Source organism: Phoenix dactylifera, chromosome 12 (assembly GCF_051530095.1).
Source record: "Phoenix dactylifera cultivar Ajwa chromosome 12, Ajwa_hap1_PhDact_Kaust_v1.1, whole genome shotgun sequence".
NCBI classification, from domain to species: Eukaryota; Viridiplantae; Streptophyta; class Magnoliopsida; order Arecales; family Arecaceae; genus Phoenix; species Phoenix dactylifera.
This window is the reverse complement of record NC_143201.1, coordinates 26,163,013-26,185,124: the sequence shown is the minus strand read 5'-3', so window position 1 is coordinate 26,185,124 and position 22,112 is coordinate 26,163,013. Positions and strand designations below refer to the sequence as shown.

Here is a 22,112-nt window from a genome sequence, read left to right as displayed (position 1 = left end):
CTGCTTCCCTAAATAACTTGCATCTAATATCTACATAGTATAGGGGGTTAAAATATTAAAGTGCTTATGGTAGGTTTACACACTAGTCCCTGCATTCAGCCAGACTGAAAACAAGCGCTTATGGTAGGTTTGCAGGTAACCGAGGGCTTGCATTCAATAGTTATGAGTTACATGTTATGGTGCCTATTTGAAGTTTGAATTAGTCTGGCATGTGAGAGGCTAGTTCAAGTTGTACAAACCTTTTTAGAGAGAATTTATATGCTAAAGCATATATTTTAAGTTTGAATTAGTCCCTAAACCTGACATGCCGGAGCTAGTTCAAAATTGAGACAAGAATTTTTACAAATAGTCATTTAAATAAAAGGCTAAAAAAACCCACTATATTTTGTATGAATTTGCAAATAGCTCTCTACATATCTAATTGTTGCGATGCCAATCCTGTATTTTTCACATTGTTGTAATGTGACCAATCCTCCTTTCAATTGGGATCAAAACTCAATAGTGGTGCCTTCTTGTCAGGTAAAGTGCACATAGTTTGTCAAAAGTGCCTACTTATCAGCCGATGTGAAAGTTTTATATGATAGGGATCTGTCATTACTCTCACTCCCATTAACAAAACCCACCCCTAACCCCATCTCCTTCTTCAACCCTAACCTCCAACTCTCCTCCCTACACAACCTGCCCCGCTGACCCCTTGGCTGCCGCTGCCATGGCCCTTGGCCCCCATCGTCACCCCCGGCCTCCATACAGAAGATATAGTTCCCATCAACCGACTAATCTTTAAGGAATCATATGCTTCAAAAACTGTTTTTTTTTGAAGTGGGTGATTGTCTGAAGGCTATTGGAATAGTTGGTATGGGTGGCATGGGGAAAAGTACCATTGCGCAGAATGTATTTTGTGATAGCATGGTAGAAGACTAATTCGAGAAGAGGATGTGGATATCTATTTCACAAACTTTCACAAAGCAAAAGATCATGAGAAATATGCCGAAAAAATTGGAAGATGTGATTATTGGAGATAATGAAGGCAAGCTATTGAAGAAGATTCACACTATTTATTGGGCAAGGGTTATTTACTAGTTTTGGATGTTTTACTGGTTATTTACACGCTTGAATGGTGAGCTACCAAAGAAAATGGTAGTGGAGTCATAATAACAATAAGGTGTGAATTGATTGCTAAATAGATGGGAGTCGCTAGCAAGCGAGCGACTCCATCGACCCAAATTCCTTGCAGATGAAGAGGATTACTCTTTTTTGTTCTCAGGGATTGCTTTTGCTGGGATTCGTGAAAGCGGTCTAGATTTCAAGCTGAATGAAGTTGGGATGGAAATTGTGGGAAAATGTGATGGGCTTCCATTAGCAATTGAGGTTGTTGGAGGGATGATGTTTTGTAAACCTACTACTTTATTAAATGGAGATGGATAGCTAACAATTTTTATGACGAATTGGCCCCAAACAATAACTCTATTATGGCTTCATTGCAGTTTAAGTTATGATAACTTTCCTCTCATCTGAAACAATGTTTTATTTATCTCTCTATTTACCCTAAAGGCTATATCATTCTTACGGATCAACTAATCCATTGGTGGATTGTAACTGAAGGATTTGTCACTGCAACATTAACCATAGAATTTGTGCTCTCATATTTTCTTAGCATGAATCATGGAATTAAAGAAAGGACCAGCTCATGTTTTGTTCTCTTAGTTCTAATTTGTTCTCTTATTATTTTTTTAACTTCTGGGCCAGCTCATGTTTTGTACATCACGTCCGTAAGCATCCTATCTTTCAAATGTTCAAGTGAGTGCCACAGGTATTGTAAACGGAAGCAATCAAGCATATTGCAGCCACTCCTCGTAATTGCTCGTAAGTTAAATTAGAATATTCAACATATGTGAGGACCCGCGCGGACGTGTGTTTAGTCCCACATTGGTTATTCGCTGAGTAGATCTTGGGTACTTATACAACATCAAGAAATCCAAATAATACCTTTCGGCTAGCCATTTTAGGAGAGGTTCTGGATTGTTACAAATGGTATCAGAGCGGACCCGACCCATAACCTCTGTGGGCCAGGAGACACTGCAGCACAGATCTATTGGAGCTGACCACGGGCTGATCGTGGTGTTTGTGATTATATTTGAATGGATTTGAATCCTTAGCCTGACGAGGACGTCAGAGCTTGAACGGAGGAAGTATATGAGCATCCATGCGGGAGTGTGTTTAGTCCCATATCGGTTACTCGCTAGGTAGATCTTGGGTACTTATAGCTAGTCATTTTGGTTGAGGTTATGGATTGTTACAACATATGAGTTTATATTTGGCATCATTAGCATGCCATTTTTTTGCATAAAAAAGTGTCTTTGATTATTATAGATTCGATTTTGGATAGTGACAGTAAATCTAATATTGTTAAATTCTTAGGATTGTTGGCGGGGCCTATGTGACCGCTTTGGGGAGAAGGGTTAGGGGAGGAGATGGGGTTAGAGTTTAAGGGTGGGTTTTGTTGATAGGGTGACAGTGCTGACACATCTATATCACTATATTACCTCTACATTAGTTGACAAGTGGCACTTCTGGCAAACTACCTCCACGTCTCCTGCCATGTAGACACCACCGACAAGCTTTGACCCTAATTGAGAGAAGAGTAGATAACATTATAATAATCTAAAAATGTAAAGTTGGTATTACAGCAATTAGATATATGAGTGGGTATATACAAATTTATGAAAAATGCAAGGTATTTTATGTAACCCATATTTACTAATTAACTTATGTTTAATTTTTACGTACAATAGGGAGCTTGTTAGAAGTCATTATTCTAACCTAAACAAGCCTCCGCGAATGCCATGCCGAGATTCGTTCAGAATTAACGCAATGGACGACGTTACAAAGGATTTATTTCTAATATTTACATGATAGGAGTTTACATATTAAAGTACCTACTTTAAGTTTGAACGAGTCCCCGCACTGGTGATGCCGAGTCTAGCTCAAAATTGATTCTAACTTTTTTTACATATGACCCCTTAGTCGATGTCATATTTCCATATACGTTTCTCCGTTAAACCCCCTTCGCGACTGCTCACAATATGCGAGTGCCTAAAACCCTACACGAAACAAACAATAAAACCCTCTCCTACGGTCGGCCGACCTCCCGGACCCGTCGCCTCCCGCCTCCAGTCCCGCTCCTGGAAGCTCCCAACTTTTCTTCCCCGTAAACCCTCTTCGGCGCTAGGGCTAGGGTCTACCGTCGACGCTTGGAGTCTCCGGCGATGCCGGGCCAGCTCCTCCCTCTTCGCCTCCTTCTCGCCGCCGGAGCCCGTTGCTCCGCCTGCGGCGCCTCTTCCTGGGGCTCAGCCCTCTCATTCCGCCTCAAGAACTGTTCTTTCCAGTCGAATCGTCGCTCCTTCTACTCCCCTGGAGATGATTATCTTGGTACCCGGTTCTTTTCCAGCCGTCCGGCGAGCTCCAGGTTCCGCGCCGGCGCCGGCGCACGGGACCACCGGAGGGGGGACTTCCGGGCAGAGAGTGCCGCCAGCCAGGGGAAGAGCTTGATCGAGGACGAGGCCGAGCTCAGCGATTGGGTCGATGACCTGAAGACGGATTCTTTCCGACTGGGACGGAGCAGCGATAGCGAGGATTCCTACCATGATCGGTCCAGGAGTGGTAAAAGAAATAACGCAGATGGGGATAGGGTTAGAGAAAGGGGAAGGAATTCTTTGTCGTCGAGGAGGAATCCGGCCTCTTCAAGGCGTCAGTGGGACAGTGATTTTTCTGCATTCTCTAATAGGGGAAAGTCTCGGAGTTCGAGCGATTCCTTCTCAAAGAGACGGTTTGATAGCGATCTGGAGGTGGATGAGGACGAGGATGAAGAGGAGGTCGTTCTTTCTTCTAGGCAGAGGAGGGAACGTGGGAGTCAAGGTACGATGTCTTCGACATTGGCGAGGAGAGGAGGAAGGGATCTTGACTCGAGATATAAACGGGGACAAGGTGTGAGGAGTTCGGTTCTCGAGTTATCGGAGGAAGAAGAGGAAGATGATGATGATGACGACGGCGACGACACTGATGATATGTCTAACTTTGAAGATGATTTTTTTGGTGACAAGCAAGATAAGAAAGAAGGGTCTGTGAAAGATGCTTTCAGAATTTCTGGTTCACCTGAGTTAGCTGAAGGAGATGCAGAATCATTGCCAAAAAGATCAGTGGGAGAACATGATTCTTACCTGAGCCAGACTAGGTAATTTCCATTTCGAATTTCACATGCCAAACATTAAACCACTACACTTGGTACTTGTTGAAGTTAGGATATGGAAACATTGAGTTTTTTCTTTTTTTAACTTGTAATTATGTGATGCTAACTGCCTCGCTGTTTATGTCACCTATCTATATGAACTTCTTAGGTGACGGTTCTCTTCAGGTGTAAATTGATTTGCAAATAGGAGATTGGAAAGGGACTTTTAGCTGGTAGACTTTCATCCTGCTAAATGCACATGTAGATGGGAAATAGCACATTAGCTGTTCATGGTCTAACAGGACTATCCCTTTACTACATAAAAAAGAATGGCCTCAAAACACAATATTAATTTGTGGTTGTAGGTTCATCACCTGTCAATGGTTCTTCACGTTTGGATTTGATGCAGTTTCCCAAGTTTGTAATTCCGTGCAACTTTTAACAAGCATAGCTAGTGCTGTTAGATATTGAATCATATGTTTCTTTAAATTCGTTGCAGTGACCATGGACCAAATCACAAGGCTAAAATTGTTCTTGAAATTGTTCTTGAACTTAGTAAAGCTAGAGTTACAGGGAAACAAGAGAATCTGTAACAAGCATGTGAAAGTAAAAATCAGAGATACGAAGAAAAGATATGGTAGAGAACATAAGAAATTTGAGTGAACTGACAAGTAAAGAAGAAGAAATTCTATGATTATCTTTCATAAATGAAAAGTGTATTTACTCAAACTCGCCAGCAACATGAATTTTGACTAGATATATAAATATTATTGCAACCTTAAACATCAATTTGTAAAAGAAAACGGTCTTAACCATATGGAGGAGAGGCATGCTAGTGCATGCACCAATACAAGAAACTAAATTTGGCTAAAAAGTCACTGCAATTGTATATAATGTAACAAAAAAGGGAGATTTTTGGATAAGACCATATGAATACAGAGAACATGCTAAAGCCCTTTCCACAAGTTTCACTGTAATTTTTCACAAATTAATGTCATTGCTTATTTTTATATGAATTCTCATTTGGTGTTCATAATTCTTCGACATAGTTTCCATTTTTAAGCAAATAAAAATAAATCAATTTCCTTATCACAATTTTCAGTAAGCATGTGGTAGCATTTGTAACATGGTTCCTGGTAACCATGCTTCTATAGCTGTTGGCAGGGGAGCATGCAGAAGCACTGGCATACTTGAATAATTCTGTATGCTGTCTGTGTTATGATTAATCTAGTAAGTTTGTGTTAGATCTTCCTCATGCTTTGATGAGGTAGCCATAGTCCATCCAAAAGGGCACATATGGTGATCATAGGAATGTTGTTGACTGAACTTACAATTAGAAGTGAGTGGAGCATTTTGCTATAATGCCAGTTAGTGTGCTCCTTTAGTTACAATTTGAGGTATAACTTTTCCATAATTCTTTCCATAACTTTCTTTTTCTGAGGTTGCCTCGAGCCAAAATCAGGTTGTATACAAAGACTCCCTGATGCTACATATTGTTTTTCTTTGCTCTGATGATATTTCTCAAAATCTTTTAAGGGAAAGAAGGATTAGTGATTCATGCTGCATAAGTGGTCTACTTCCGTTGATACTCTATTTTGTCATTAATTGTGCTTTTATGTGCTCTATTTTGTCATTAATTGTGCTTTTATGTGCTCTATTTTGTCATTAATTGTGCTTTTATGCACACCTACAACTCACACTATGCATATGTATCTGCAAGCACATATGTGTGCATATGCCCAGGTGGGCGGCCATGCACCATAAGAGCATAAGTTGAAAAGGACTGTTGAATTATTTTGGGGCATCTCATCTATAAATTTCATTCCATTTTGTTTTATGAAGTCGGTTGTTTTTTTCCATTACCTTCTTGACTTGTTCTCATCCATTCAACCTTGCATGTTGGATACTACAGGTTTGATCAATTCTCTCTTTCTCCTTTGACATTGAAAGGGATAAAAGCTGCTGGGTATGAAAGGATGACTGTAGTGCAGGAAGCTACCCTTCCCATCATCCTCAAAGGTTGATTATCTCATAATATCTTTTATTTTCTCATTAATTTCTGGCAAAATTGAACAAATGCAGGTTTTAAAAAGTATACACTATATAATTGGCACCTTTTGGTTTTGGTGATATCACTAGACATTGCCATATTTGGATATTTTAAGTTCATATAATGGTAGGCCTGACTTGTTTCTAGTTTGCTTAATAGACATTTTATTTGTATTAGAGGGCTATACAATTTTACTTTATCAATATTATAAAAGCATCATTTCATTAATCATATTTAGATAAAGTCACTCTCCATGTCAGATTTGTGGAAAATCCTTCATTTTGCCAATTGCATGCCCTTTATCTAGAGCATTGAATAAAAGCGTAATAATTGAATTCTTTGCCCTTGCCCATTGTTGGACACCTATAGGTTGTTTTCATTCGAAGCTCGTTCATTTTTAAATAGCATATATAGATTCACTGTATGTTGAATTTTAGGGCTAAAAGTTAATCTGCATGTCAAGTTTTCATTTTTTGTGATGACCACAGCAATGTGTACCATTTGTTTTGTGCTTCAGGTAAAGATGTTCTTGCAAGAGCAAAGACAGGAACTGGAAAAACTGTAGCATTTCTGGTAAATATCTACATCTATTTTACCATACATGAGGGTTGTGGAAGTTTGCAGCCTACAACGATTTATTTTTGTAAGCTCATGCACTTTGTTGAAGTTTTTTCTACATCTACAAATAACAATAAAAATTGTTTGGTCATAGCTTCCAGCAATTGAGCTTGTAGTGAAATTACCTCCTGTTGATCGTGATCAAAAAAGGCATCCAATCAATGTTCTTGTTATATGCCCAACTCGCGAGCTTGCAGATCAAGCTGCTACTGAGGCTAACAAGCTATTAAAATATCACCCCACAATTGGTGTGCAAGTTGTAATGGGTGGCACAAGATTAGCTCTAGAACAAAAACGAATGCAAGCTAACCCTTGCCAGGTGAAATATCAAACTTGTATTTGCAAGGGGTGGATTATATAGTTTCCATTACATTGTTCATGGTCTATTCTAATGAAAGCATCAAATTCACAGGTTCTTGTAGCCACACCTGGAAGGCTTAGAGATCACATTGAGAACACACCAGGATTTGCTACTCGGTTGATGGGTGTGAAGGTCCTTGTTCTTGATGAAGCTGATCGTTTGTTAGATATGGGATTTCGAAAAGATATTGAGAAAATTGTAGCTGCTGTTCCAAAACAACGACAAACACTTCTTTTTTCCGCTACAGTTCCAGATGAGGTATCTCATCATATCAAATTGTGAAATTTTATTAACTTGAGATTTTCTTGAATGGTTATACTTGATGCCTAGGTCCGTCAAATTTGTTACATTGCTATGAAAAGAGACCTTGAATTTATTAATACCGTTGAAGAGGGGAGTGAAGAGACACACTCACAGGTATTTTTCATCATGCATGCCAAATATTGATCCAGATAAAGTTCCAAGTATTACATGAGTTTTTGATGTAGGTCTATGATTCAGGTTAAACAAATGCATTTGGTTGCACCACTAGAGAAACACTTCTCGATACTGTATGGCATTCTGACAGACCATATTTCAGAAAATGTTGACTATAAGGTAATTGGGATCATTAGGCCCATATCTCATTTCTATTCTTTTCTTCTTTTCCAGTATTGAGTCTGCAATATTGTTTATAATGAGACAAATGCAGGTTATTGTATTTTGTACAACTGCAATGGTGACAAAGCTTGTTGCTGACCTTCTTGCTGAGTTAAAGTTGAATGTGCGAGAGATCCATTCTAGAAAGCCACAGACTTATAGAACCAGGGTATCTAAAGAGTTTAAGGATTCAAAAGGTCTTATTCTTGTGAGTTCTGATGTATCTGCACGAGGAGTTGATTACCCAAATGTCACGCTTGTTATACAGGTGAATTCTGTTACTCAATTTTATTTATCTTATTGAGACAGCTAACTTTATTTTGTCTGCTATGTATCCCTTTATTATCATGTCTTTGTTTTTTTAAAGAAGTTCCAAAAGGAGCCAGAAATTCATCCTTTTGTTATTAATGTGTATGCATTATCACAATTCAAGTGCAGGAATTATGTTTCATGACTATATTATGTTACATTTATGTTGTAGTCTTTATTTTACTTCATCTTTTACAGCAGAAAAATAAAAAATTCAAGGCACGAAACATAGAGAAGAAGCTATTGCAAGATATTCAGACTCTCTATTGCAAGAAAGTGAACATTTTTGGTTGGCCAGATAATTCTAGAGATTCCAAGTCATGTTGCATAAATCGGTCAAAGTTAAGAATAGCTAGAACCGATATGTTGCATGTTTTAACTTCATAGTTTTACTACCCTCTATCTCAATGTCTGCACCGTTCATGTGCTTGAAGCCGTGGACCCATTTTTGTCAACAATATGATCTATAGTCTATACAACTTTGCAAAAATTGGTAAAATATTCAAGATGACAGAGAAGCATGAAAAAAGCCATACAACACCATAAACAATTTTATCATAGGAAGAATTGCCTTCTTATGACACTATGAGGGATCAGGTAGCTCGGTAAGGCTATCAAGTTTATATTCACAGACTGAAGGCTCTATAACTTGCCCTCCCATGTCTAGAAGTGCTTATTGGGAAAGGATTTTCATTTGTAATTCTAGTAAAGGACTGATGCATGGAGACAAAGATGAAGTAGGAACTGAAAACCAACTTTATTTTGATGGATAAGGCTTGATGTATATGTTTGCATAGTGACTTCCTTTTGTATTAAGATGTTGGATCAGCATTCCAACTACATGTATAGTTCGATTAGTTAATCTTTTGAGTGTTTGGCACCAAAATTTTGTCATTATGAAGTCTTACTAAATGAGTTTAGAAGTGGGAGAAGGGGGTAGCATATTTATTCCTATTTATATAGGTTTCTGATTCTTGACTAGGGCCATCAGTGATGAGCTATACCAGGGCTGAGGCCTGTGTAAGCACCACTTCAATCACCAAGCCAATGGAACAACCATTGTATATAGGCCCAAATATGACCTTTATGTAGGTGCTCTGTTGGATTGGTTTTGCTTGAATTTGGGCATTCTTCAAGCCCTTATCCAGAAGTCATCTCAGTTTTAACTATATAACCTGGATTGACCTAATTTATTAACCTGAGCCTGAAAACTTCTGCTGCTAGGCCTGTTTTTTGTCTATATTGAGGATGTTGTAGGTTTTTCCTGTTTAGATCAAATAAAATGATTGTAGCGGAAGAGCATATATGAGCTTGCAAGTAAAGGATCTAAAGTAATCTTTTCAAGCCCATTTCTGCTCTGGCTTTATTTCGGATAGAGTAATTAATCATCCATGGGAAACATAGTGTCAAAATTTTTAGTGAACTCCAAAATTTGAGCCTTTCTGTGAGTTTATAATGGTTTCTGATACATAATAACCACAAAATGGAGGCTGCAAGCTTAATGACATGTGTTCCTCATGCAGAAGAACGGAAATAGTTCCATATCATCTGCTGCCCTACTATTTAGTTTTAAGACTAGATAGTGACATACATTGGGGTAATGCCCATGTCCAGATAGCCTACATGCAGTTGTCCTGCTATGTGCTTGCACCAGAAACATCCTGTTCCACACATGCATTGCATTGTTCTTCGTATCACAGTAAAGGTGTATGTGATGCTATTCACAAGTGACTGGATATTCCAGTAGGGTGATGTGGCTGATGGACTAGATCCTTGCGTATAAATCTCTATGCTGTCTGTTTGGAACTGATGGACTGGTGCCTTCATCTCTTTGATGGGCAGAACATAAGATTCTGGAGCATTTTGCTGTATTCAGTTTTGTGGTAGACCTGAGAGCAGATGATGCACAATTTTTGAGGATTCCAAATTTTGTATATAACCCTTCAAATACTTTTCTTGCATCTCCTTTTTGAGGGATCATTTATTTATAATAGATTGCCCCTGTTCTTATATCTTGGTTTGTGAACCTTTGTTTTGCTATAATTAATGAGTATACTCTCCTATGTTGGTACCAGATGCTGCAGAATGCGCACCTCTTACTTGGTCTTAATGCATAATTTTTTTGGTTCCTACACATGCAGATATGCTCATTTTTTGGTTCCTACACACATGCTAATATGCTCATAATCAAATAAGAAAATCTCAAGCTCTACTAGGATTTTATGTTCAGGATCTGCAGTCATTTGTTATTTGCTCGTTACTGAGTGAACATCAACGTTGTTGAGTTCATATTCCTTGAAAGAGAGAGCATGTAAGATGACATCAATACATCTTCATCACGATGCGACATCCTTTTGCCCTGAACACTTTGAGCAGACCAATCAGCTGCTCTTCATTGTAAGACTAACCAGAACCTTTTCATTTTTCAACTTTTCTATTTCCAATAGCGGTTAAAATTATAAACATAAGTGACGTAGCGTAAGTTTGTTTGGATTCCAAATGTCAAAGAACTTTTAGTCTTTTACATCTGTCAATTGACATTGTTCAGTCCACAACACCATTAGCTTGAGACATTCCTATAGGATGTCAAAAAATGCAAAAATAATTAAAAAAAAAAATCTCAATGTATATTGTGCCGACTCAGATTTTTTTTTCCATTCATGACAAGGGTCAAATTTGTGCGAAGCAATTTGTTAGCTTTCATTTCTTTTTCTCTATTCTCCGAGATCCATGTAGATGATGAAAATTAAGATTGCTGACTTTAGTAGTTATGTGTAGCTCTAATATTTTCTTTATAATACATGCTGAACTCATTATGAGATGACATATTTCCTCCATCTATTTGGATTTTCTTTCTCCGCCATTTAATTACGATCTTTCATGCACCTAAATATTTGTGTTGCAGTTGGGAGTGCCTGCTGACAGGGAGCAATATATACATCGACTTGGTAGAACAGGCCGGAAAGGCAAGGAAGGAGTAGGCTTATTGATGTTGGCACCATGGGAAGAATTCTTTTTGACTAGCATCAAGGACTTGCCAATAACAAAGGCTCCATTACCACTAATTGATCCTGACACTAGAAAAAAGGTAACTCCAACCTCCATAAGTTCTTTCCCCTTTGTATTCTGCCTTTATGTTTTACTGGCTCGATATATGCTTATTAAAGACAATGTCCTCTGCTCCAAACATTTTCAGATTTTAGATACAGCATCCTTTAACATATCTGTTTTTTTGTTTCAATGTGTAAATAATGATTATGACGTGAACTATTTTTGATATTATACAGCATACATGCAAACTATGCCAAAAAGGGGCAGAAAGCTGATCTTATGTCGGTGCCATGTTTCTTGAACATTTTTCTGTATCAGTATTCTTTGTTGTCAAAAGAACATCCCTAGGTTTTGTTTAGGTGGTCAACCTTTTGATATTATTTTCTTCTGAGTATTTTGCAACTCAAAGAAGACATCATGCTGTGCTCAAGTAGGTTTGAACACTGCAAAAGTGCAAACAGCTAAGCCTTAACACCTGGGCTAAGATATACGGCACATACTGCAGATTGTACTTTTTCTTGTGATTGTCTTCAGCCAGTTGACCCTAGCTAGCTGACAGCCTGATCTTTAGCACAAGAATATGACGATGTTATTGGCAGCCTCACTGAGCCTAGGACCTCGTGTCTTATTCCAAAGGGCAAAAAATGAAGTAGCCTGACTGAATGTCTAGGACAGCTAGATAGTGGTTTCATCTCGGCAAGGTAGGGTGACTTTAAAAGAATTGGGCCTGATGTAGCGTTCCTCTCTATCTGGAAACACCATGGTAGACTCGGTTGAGCTAAGTGCTTGCTCTCACCAAGTAGTGATGTTTTTGATATCTCACTTGTTACTCTTCGCTGTAGATTTACATCTGAGACCTTTTTATTTTGTGTGTATGTATATTTATATTATTGGTTAATAGTTAATATGTCTGATTTTTTTTAAACTGGATTCTCTAGGTGGAACGGGCACTGGCACATGTGGAGGTGAAGAACAAAGAATCAGCATATCAAGCATGGCTTGGTTACTATAATTCTAATAAAAATGTTGGCCGTGACAAGTATCAGCTTGTAGCTCTGGCCAATGACTTCAGCCGAAGCATGGGACTTAATGATCCTCCTGCCATTCCTAAACTTGTCCTTAGAAAAATGGGGCTTAACAATATCCCAGGTCTGCGGGCAAAGTAGTTTTACGAACATGGCTACTTCCAAAATTTTGGACAAATTGTTCACCATTGCCTCGGGAAAATCATTTCCCCTGCAGACAAAACGGGAACATATTTGGTATTTTGTTAACATTTGGCAGATGCCAGATGCCAGATGCCTTCATTATTTATATTTTTTTGTTTACAATGCCTTCACTTTTTTAATAGCTTTACACCACATCCATTTCATTTAGTATAACCCAAGGTAATGGACGATTGTGTAATTCGAGTGATGTTATTGGGATTGACATGGAAGGCCTTGTAATTTATGGATTACTTGCATCTCACAAATGTCATTAGTGCTCAATATTTTTGGAGAATCAAACAGACATGTTAACCTAGAACTGTGTTATGGAATTGAGAATTTAGTGTTATTCTTGGTCTGACAGTCATCAAATGACTATTATTCATGTTCTGAATATAGATGTATATCATGTGCAAGGTCAAGTTGGCAAATTCTGCGATTTTTAAATTTAATCTTTATGAGTTCAGTCTAATCATTTGTATGAAATCTTTCTTCTGATTTGTCAACCATCATTTATGCATGAAGTACAATGTGTCACGTAAGTAGCTTTAATTGATCCAAAACGTAAAGCTTATTCAAGAGGGGTCATCTGAACTCCCAGGTTGGATGATACAAGTTTAATTGTCAAGTGAGTCCTTCGAGATCAATACCAACGAACTGTTTTCTAAGTCATTTGAGATTGGTATTAATGACCTCCCTAGATTTTGAACCTCGTTTCCTCCAATCCTGGTTTGTAAATGATACCAATCACCATCTGCATATTAAAAATCTTTTAATTTGTGCATATTAAATATTTTTGATACGATATTTGATTCGTTTATTGGACTTGGTGGAAGAGGCACCTGCATATGCGGAGTTGAAGAACAAAGAGTCAGCATGTGAAGCATGGCTTGGTTACTATAATTCTAGTAAAATTATTGGCCATGACAGTTATCGGCTCTGCAAATGAGTCAAGCCAAAGCATGGGCCCCGAGTCCTGTCATTCCTAAACTTGCCCTCAGAAATGGGGCTTAACAATATCTCAGGTCCGAGCAGAGTAGTTTCCCGGACACCATTACTTCCAAAACTTCGAAAAATTGCTCATTGCAAACCTGAAATAAACTTTTTCCATTGCTGAGAAAAAAAGAGCATATTTAAGGATTTTGTCAACATTTGGCAGATGTAAGCTGCCTCTAGTTTTGTCGTAGTTTTTTCACTCGGTGTATTTCATTTAGTCTAGCTCATGTTAATTGGCCGTTGTATAATCCAAAGTGGAATGCCTTATAGTTATCGGCTACTATTAATTTCATCTAACAAATGTTATTAGTCGTTAGCTTAAGGAAGTTGGTAGTTTAGCATCATTCATGGTAGATGGCGAGCAAATTAGCCAACGCTTTCGTGCCTAGCTGGAACAGCAAGATGTATTTAAGGGGATTTTGATCTTTCTTACTTTGGCTTCAAGTTTTTTTTTTTCACCAGGGGAACTTATGAATAAAGCGTTTGTTTGTCCATGATCATGCTCATGGAATCGATGCGTCTTGAACTTTCGTTAATGCCGAGAGTTCCACTCTCTCTCATCATATTTTCCCCATTAACTCCGAAAGGTTGTTCTCCAAATTTGAAGATAGCATATTTACAGTGAAGTTACATATATAAGATCAATATGCCTCTGCCTCAGTCTCAATAAAAGCATATTTATAGCATCAATTCTAATGAAATTGTCATATGATCTGCTTCTATTTTCCATCATCACATATCAACCATGTACTTTAAATCAGTCAAGTGTAATTTAGGTGCAAGTTTTGTAATTTTTTAATTTTAATTTTTATCTCTATATCCATCTCTATATTTATTAAACGGAAAGGAGACATTAAACTCAATCTTCAAAATTCAAAAAACAAAAAAAAAAAGGTAGAAAAATCGATTCTTTTTAATTACTTTTGAAAGTCATGTAAAAAATGCTCATGTTCTCCACACATAAAAAAATATTTTTTGATTAATTTAGGAAGTCCTGAATAAAAAAAATATCCCATTCCACATTCGTGTAAGAAAAAGAAAAAAAGATATTTCCTTAAGAATTTTGTTTTTATATAAAAAATTGGGAGACTCCATGTTAGGAAGTCGTGTAAAAAAAAAAATGCTCATATTTACTCCATGCAAAAAAAAATAATTTTAAAATTATTTTAGAAAGCTCATGCATAAAAAGTTTCAAAATTGTTAATTATTTTAAAAAGTCACGTAAAAAAATTCTTCATATTTTCTTTTAAATATAAAAAATTCGAAAATAAATTCCTCATATTTTTATCCTTTTAAAACTTTATTTATTTATTATAATATAAAATTATGTTTAAATTTTCGTTATTTTTTCGTGCATCGCGCGAGTATCATCCCTCTTATTTCGAGGGAGAGAGTGCAGAACAGCAGCCAGGCGGCGGAGAATCTTTACAACCGAACGCAGAACCGTCAAGTCAACAACCTGACAATATAAACTAGCTCTCATATCCGGGCTCCGGGCCCAGTTTAGTAAAGGCCCAATCCGGTTTGCGCTCGAAAGCCTCCGTCGAAGAGAGCGGCGGTGGCAGTTCCCCAAACCCTAATTTCGCTCTAGTTCTCCAATCTCTTTCGGAATTCGGAATCCTCATCCAACTCTAATCTCCTCCTCTCTGCTCTCATCTTTATCGAATCTTTCTCCTCAAATCCTTCATCTTTTTCTCTGCAAACCCTTCATCCATGGCGGACTCTGGCGAGGTCTGCAACTTCTTCCGAAAGCCCACCAAGAACAAGAACATCCGCAAGCGTAAAGCCGCCGGATCCAGTGACGACGACGATGAAGAAGGCTCCCAACCCTCCTCCTCCATCGCCCAGAGATCCAAGAAGCCCGTCATCGCCGACAACAAGCTCCACTTCTCCACCGCCCGCTCCTCCTCCAAGCCCTCGGGCGACGGCACCGGAGACGATGACGACGACGGCCACAAAGCCGCAGGAGGGCGAGCCAGCGCCCTCTTCCACTTCGAGTCCTCCAAAGAGATCCAGGTCCAGCACGACAGCGGCGCCACGGCGACCCTGGAGACCGAGACCGAATTCTCCAAGGACGCCCGGGCGATCCGGGAGCGGGTCCTGAAGCAGGCCGAGGAGGCGCTCAAGGGGAAGTCCAAGGGCCACGACAAGCTCTACCGCGGCCTCCATGGCTACACCGACTACAAGGCTGGGCTCCGGAGGGAGCAGACGGTGGCCGGGGAAAAGGCCGGCGGCGCCCACGGTCCTCTCCGGGCCTCCTCCAACATCCGGCTGTCGGCGAGGTTCGACTACCAGCCGGATATCTGCAAGGATTACAAGGAGACGGGCTACTGCGGGTATGGGGATGCCTGCAAGTTTTTGCACGATAGGGGGGACTACAAGTCCGGGTGGCAGCTGGAGAAGGAGTGGGAGGTTGTGGAGAAGGCGAGGAAGAGGGGGTTGGCTTTAGGGGGTGGGGAGCCGGATGGGGATGGTGGTGATGATGAGGATGATGACGATGACGATTCATTGCCCTTTGCCTGCTTTATATGCAGACAGCCGTTCGTGGATCCGGTGGTGACAAGGTGCAAGCACTACTTCTGCGAGCATTGTGCTCTAAAGGTTTGACATTTCCTTCTTTCCCTGCTTCTTTTGTTTAAAATGTACGAATTGATTGTGTCTCTATATTTGATACTGGGGATATGAAAATGTGCTTGTTCCTGTTTTGTCAATTAGGAACTCTTCTTTGTATTCTCGAGGATTTTAGAGTACTGTTGGGAATAATTCCGTCTAACCCATGTGGACATTGGCGATGCTTTGAGGATAATTCAAACTATCTTCTTGTTGTTGGCAATATATGCTGAGTGGGCTTTGAAGGCCCATCAATGAAATATTATCATCGATTTTTTGGTTCCATCAAGGGGGTGCTAGTTCTTGCATTGGCACCTTTTGCTTTGTTTTAATACTTGAAGATATACGTGGATATCTGTTGTATCATAGATGTTATCAGTCTCTTAGGTGATGTGATGATTATCTTAATGTCTTTGGATTATCTTTATTTATTAATCATTAGGCTTCATAGAACTTTTTGTTGGGTTGTCATGAATATTAGTGATCATCGAACAGTAATCCAAGAGTACTTTTGTTTCCTTTTTCTTATTCTAGGTATCCAGTGGAGAATAAATCTTAAGAAACTTGGAAGATTAGGTTGGGGCTTGTATCTTTTTCATATTTTCTGTAAGGAGAAAGAAAAGCTGCATTGTATATGTGTGATTTTTAATCTTGATAATTGAGATCCCTTGTTGGAACTACTGATGAAATCTAGTTGATGAAGCAAGATGCATATGTTCTCTCAAATTGGACCTTGTTCATCTTGTCAAACTGGAATTATGAAGTGCAATATTTTTGTTCAGCATTGGCTGGAGTCTAATCATGATGACTAGATTCTGTTCATGGTAATGCAGTGTTCGAGCCTTAATCTTTTTTCCCTTAAAAATATGCAATAAATTGTTAATTTTATGTGACCAGGGGAGGTGGAAGTTTGGAGATAAAAGAGGAAGAGAAAACATTTACAAGTCATTCTGAACACTTCTAGCAAATCCAGATGTTGTGGCCCATCACTTTTTCTCGCTACCCTCCTTAAGTTGTTGCTTTTCTAGCCTTCCTTTATCTCATGTCACTCTTGATAACACATGTGTAGCTTGGACATCTCGCTTAATTTCTAGAAGCTTACCAGAGACCATATTCCCTCCTTGCATTCATGCATGCCCCATTCAAAACATAGCAATCTCCCAAATGATGAAGGGGGGAAAAGGAGACCCCGACCTCCTCTTTCCCTTGGTTCTCTATTATTGCAAATTCCTATATGTCCATCCCCCTCTTTGCCATTTCAATTTGAGTATTTTCTTGGTCTGCAAACCGTGTTTGGTTCTTCATGATGGGTCCAAGAATGAAAGGTGAAATTTTGAAAAGGATCATGCATGGTATTGGAAAAATAAATCTAGATTCCCCAGAGCTGTTAAACTTCATCTGGGGTCTGTTCTGATCTTGTTGTAAGCTGATCCTTCTTCTTCTTTGTCTTCTTGTTCTTTTACTTCTCCTCCAAGTTTAAGAACATGGAAGTTAATGATTTTAAGGTAACTTGCTTATTTCTTGCTTGGTCTGTTATAATCAAAATTATGATTCCTCCCTTGTTTGAGCCATATAAGGTTTATTTAAATATTGAATTTAGACATATTCAAAATATTGGACCTTTTTATTAATATTGAAACCGGAGTGGCATTCAATAATTTCTTGTTATTTTATTCCATAAGGAGGCTCTTTGTTGTCGGTAGCTTTATTATTAACTGAATTAAAATAAGGTGCTCGTGTGACTCTGATGAGAGTTAAGTTGCTCGTGAGACTCTGATGAGAGTTCATATTCCCCAAAGATTTGATGTTTTCTCTTTAAACTTTTTTGTATTTTATTAGCAACTATGCTTGATAATGAGCTCTTTTTGTTTCCTTTGTAATTCATGCTTAAACCTGATTTTTTTTATCATATTCTATACCTCATTTGCCAAGATGTAATCTGCCTTCTTTAGGTTTCTTTTTAAATCATTATTTTTGTACCGATAAGATCACCATTATTTAATCTGACACAATATTTGTTTACTTTCTATCTTGAGCTGCAGCATCATTCAAATAACAAGAAGTGCTTTGTGTGCAACAAACCAACATTTGGCATATTCAACGCAGCTCAAGAGATCCGGAAGAAGATGGCACAAGAAAAATAGTGAGTTCGGATACTTGAAGAGTTCTACTTCTTTAACAGATTATCGGTACCTGTTCTTTTTTCTAACTTTTGTAACTTCGGTAATATTTTTTATTTTTCTTTGTACGCTTGGCGGAGTGGAAGAGTTATGACCTACACTAGATGCTAAGTAGTTTTATAAAACTTCTCTTTCGTAAAATGGTCGAGGGCAACTAGTTCGTCAATGTTTAACTATTGGGCATGCCAAACATATGCATATAAATGCCGCTGAATTATAGCTTGGACTAAATCAATGTTGAGGTTTAGTAATTGCTTAATATTGTCAATTTATTATTTACTTGCTTGAATTTTCTCTTAAATCAATGATGATGTCTATCTTTCATTTAGTATAACATTTATTTAGTAACCTTAGTTTGGTTTTGAATATCACAACTGGTAGTTTTAACGATACAAGAAGCTGGTTCAAAAATTTAATGAACTGTCTTTAAACATTGAAAATATAAAAGGGTTGTGTATAACTGTATAAGTGGCCTAGGACTGACTCTTAGGCCCTGTTTGGGGGAGCTTTTGGAGGGCCAGAAAGCACTTTCTGTTCCTCCAAAAGTATTTTTAGATGAAAAACTGTGTTTGGTAAATTTTTCAAAAAGCTGTTTCAGCTTTTGCGGGAAGCTGAAAATAGCTTTTGGGAGGAAGCTCCAATTTGGAGCTTTTGGGAGGAAGCTGTTTCAGCTTTTTTAGAAAGCTGTATTTTTGACAAAAATGCCCATATTAAAATAACATAATTACATAGTTTATCTCTTTATAAACCTAAAAATCTGCTGGAGCCAAGAACCCAAGCCGTCAGACTCCCTTCCGTAAGAAAAGATATTTTTCTTTTCAATTTTTGTATGCATCTCTTGAACCACATTTTAGAAGAAAATTTTTTTAATCCATTTCCATACCTTCCAAAATCAATCTATTTTTTTTTATCATCAACCTCGCGGCCCACGCTGAGGTCCTCCTCAAGCGTGGACCACGAAGAAGAGCCCCCGGACCGCGGAAAATTATTATGAAAAATTATTTTATACTAATAATTATAATATTTTATACCTTTATTTTTGTATTATACTATAAATATAATATCATATTATATTATATCATAATACATTAATATATTATGTTAAATAATTTAATATTATGTTATATTATGAAAAATTAATTTATACTAATAATTATAATATTTTATACCTTTATTTTTGTATTATACTATAAATATAATATCATATTATATTATATCATAATACATTAATATGTTATGTTAAATAATTTAATATTATGTTATATTATGAAAAATTAATTTATACTAATAATTATAATATTTTATACCTTTATTATTTATTATACTATAAATATTATATTATATTACATTACATTATAATACATTAATATGTTATTTTAAATAATTTAATATTATGTTATATTATGAAAAATTAATTTATAATATTAATTATAATATTTTAGACCTTTATTATTGTATTATACTATAAATATTGTATTATATTACATTACATTATAATACATTAATACGTTATTTTAAATAATTTAATATTATGTTATATTATGAGAAATTAATTTATACTAATAATTATAATATTTTATACTTTTATTATTGTATTATACTATACATATAATATATATTACATTATATCATAATACATTAATATGTTATGTTAAATAATTTAATATTATGTTATATTACCAAATATTAATTTACTCTAATAATTATATTACTATTATGCTGTATTAACATAAAATTATTTTATATTACAATAATATTATACTATATCGTATATTTATGTATTAATTTATGTTATGTTTTATTATGTTCTGTTGTATAATACTATGCAATGTCCTTTATGGTAATTTTGTCATATAAAAGTACTTTCTCAGTTTGTTTACCAAACACAAAACAAAGTACCACAGCACTTTACGAATGTAGTTACCAAACAGCAAACAACTTTTTATAACAGCTCTACTTCAGACAGCTCTACTTCCAATAGCTCTACTGCCAACAGCTCCCCCAAACAGGGCCTTAGTTTGCTTTGTGTGTGTGTGTGTGTGAGGGAGAGAGAGAGAGAGAGCTGCTAAGGTCTTCAAACAAGATGTGTGCAAAACTATTGACTTGTCATCAACGGTATGGAAAATAAAATTATGAAAAAGTAAAATGCTTAAGCCATAACTGTCACTCTGCCTCTCTTTCAGGAAGTGAACAAATATTTCTGAAAGCAAATGAAATATCATTGATTTATACTAGAAATTCAGGACCTGGAAGGTAAGAGATCTGTAGTCAAAGGACTTCAGAATTTTTTTTTCTGGTTTCTGTGACAAATATGTGGTTGCTAAATGGTTCTAAATTTCATTGCTTTATTCATCAATTGCAACATCTTTATCTTAATTATATTACTCACATAAATATGATACATAGCATGCAGTATAGCAATCCAGCAGGCAATGATACAAGCTGGTATCTTATAAAATTGAGAAGAAGGTTGAAGGATCAGTAAAAGTTAGTTTTTGCAAAATATTCTTCAAGTTATATTTTGGTTGGTTCTATTTATCATTGTTGGGCAACAAAGAGAATATTGATATGTTAAATGTGATCCGTCGATGTCGACTTATTCATTTTGTCTATAGAAATGCTTTTGTTTTTTTATGAAATGCGAGAGATTTATCGACGAAGTGGGGTGAATGTGGAGTAGAAGCCGGTTGTACCTGGGTTAATAGGTTTATGTAATATGGTAATGGCATGTGCAAATGTGGTGGTGAAATATGGCTTTTGATGCATATTGGGGCTTGCTTCAATGGGTACACCCCTCTGCTTAGTAGTCAGAGGTTTTGTGTTTGAGTCTTGGGCGGTACATTTTCAAAAAGCTAAATTGAAGATAATTATAGTGCGAGTAGATCTCCCACCATTTCTCTCAAAGAAATGTGGCTTCTTGATACAATTGAATGGGACTTCGGAAAATATCTAGAAGGGGGATGGGGGGAGCATAGAAATTTTTTTTTTTTTAATGAGGACTAATTTTAATTTTCGTAACTTGATCATTCTCTCTCTAGCTCAAGTAGGCTATTTGTGTGACATCTTAGGGGTGATAGGGATTGAATAGAGGATGTGGAAGGAAGAACAGGGCTCTAGGGGAAGCCATGATCCAACTACTGTAAGATTTTTAGAGTTCATGATGAAACCTGGTATCTCATGAATATAGGGAGTCGTGTGATTGGTGGCCTCCATAACCTCTCCATTCTCCCATCTTTTTGCACCTTTACTCGAGGACTCCTGTGTGGATAGGTCGGTCTAGCATAAAACATGGCTAAAGTGTTTATAACACCTTTAGTGGAATAGGGCTTGAGGGAAAGCTATGATAGGTTTTTGAGAGTTCATGATGAAGTCTGGTATCTCTGTGATTCATGGCCTCCTTAACCTCTCCATTCTCCCATCTGTTGCGGGTACTCCTATGTGGATAAGTTGGTCCAGCATACATATGTAAAATGTTTTTTTAACACCTTTAGTGGCAGTTAAGTATAAATATCAAGAAATTGGTATAAATGAATCTAACGATTTTCTCTAGATTGTGGTCGGCAGGATAAATGGAAAAGGTATGAATCTTAAATATTAGATGATTGGTTATAAGGTACCGATCTTAAACATTAGATGATTGGTTGTAAGAGATTTGGTTGTGAGTGGCATTGTGCGCTCGAACTCATTAAGACTGAGCAGTTCGACAGCAATGCAATATATGTTGACTATTTCGGAAATGATCTGATCTCCAGTCTTTATGTACTTTTCAAGGCATCCGAGAAAAGGAAAGGTTTTTATTTATAAGTAGTTGTTCCCAATTAATGGCTCATGCTGTTTCTTGATTCGTTTATGCTCTTCCAAGTTT

The 22,112-nt window shown here is 37.2% G+C and overlaps 2 protein-coding genes across 2 annotated transcripts; both read left to right on the top strand.

Moving 5' to 3' along the window:
• The first annotated feature begins 3,040 nt into the window (after window positions 1–3,040).
• LOC103706986 (DEAD-box ATP-dependent RNA helicase 31-like) lies at window positions 3,041–12,777 on the top strand. The gene is made up of 10 exons (XM_008791334.5): window positions 3,041–4,231; window positions 6,138–6,244; window positions 6,793–6,848; window positions 6,988–7,212; window positions 7,306–7,512; window positions 7,585–7,671; window positions 7,756–7,851; window positions 7,946–8,161; window positions 11,108–11,290; window positions 12,192–12,777. The coding sequence occupies exons 1-10, from the start codon at window positions 3,267–3,269 to the stop codon at window positions 12,417–12,419; spliced, it is 2,370 nt and encodes a 789-aa protein (XP_008789556.2). The 5' UTR covers window positions 3,041–3,266; the 3' UTR covers window positions 12,420–12,777.
• Window positions 12,778–14,951: 2,174 nt separating this feature from the next.
• On the top strand, window positions 14,952–18,526 carry LOC103707227 (Zinc finger (CCCH-type/C3HC4-type RING finger) family protein). Its single transcript, XM_008791745.5, has 2 exons — window positions 14,952–16,058; window positions 18,110–18,526. The coding sequence occupies exons 1-2, from the start codon at window positions 15,171–15,173 to the stop codon at window positions 18,209–18,211; spliced, it is 990 nt and encodes a 329-aa protein (XP_008789967.1). The 5' UTR covers window positions 14,952–15,170; the 3' UTR covers window positions 18,212–18,526.
• Window positions 18,527–22,112: the final 3,586 nt, after the last annotated feature.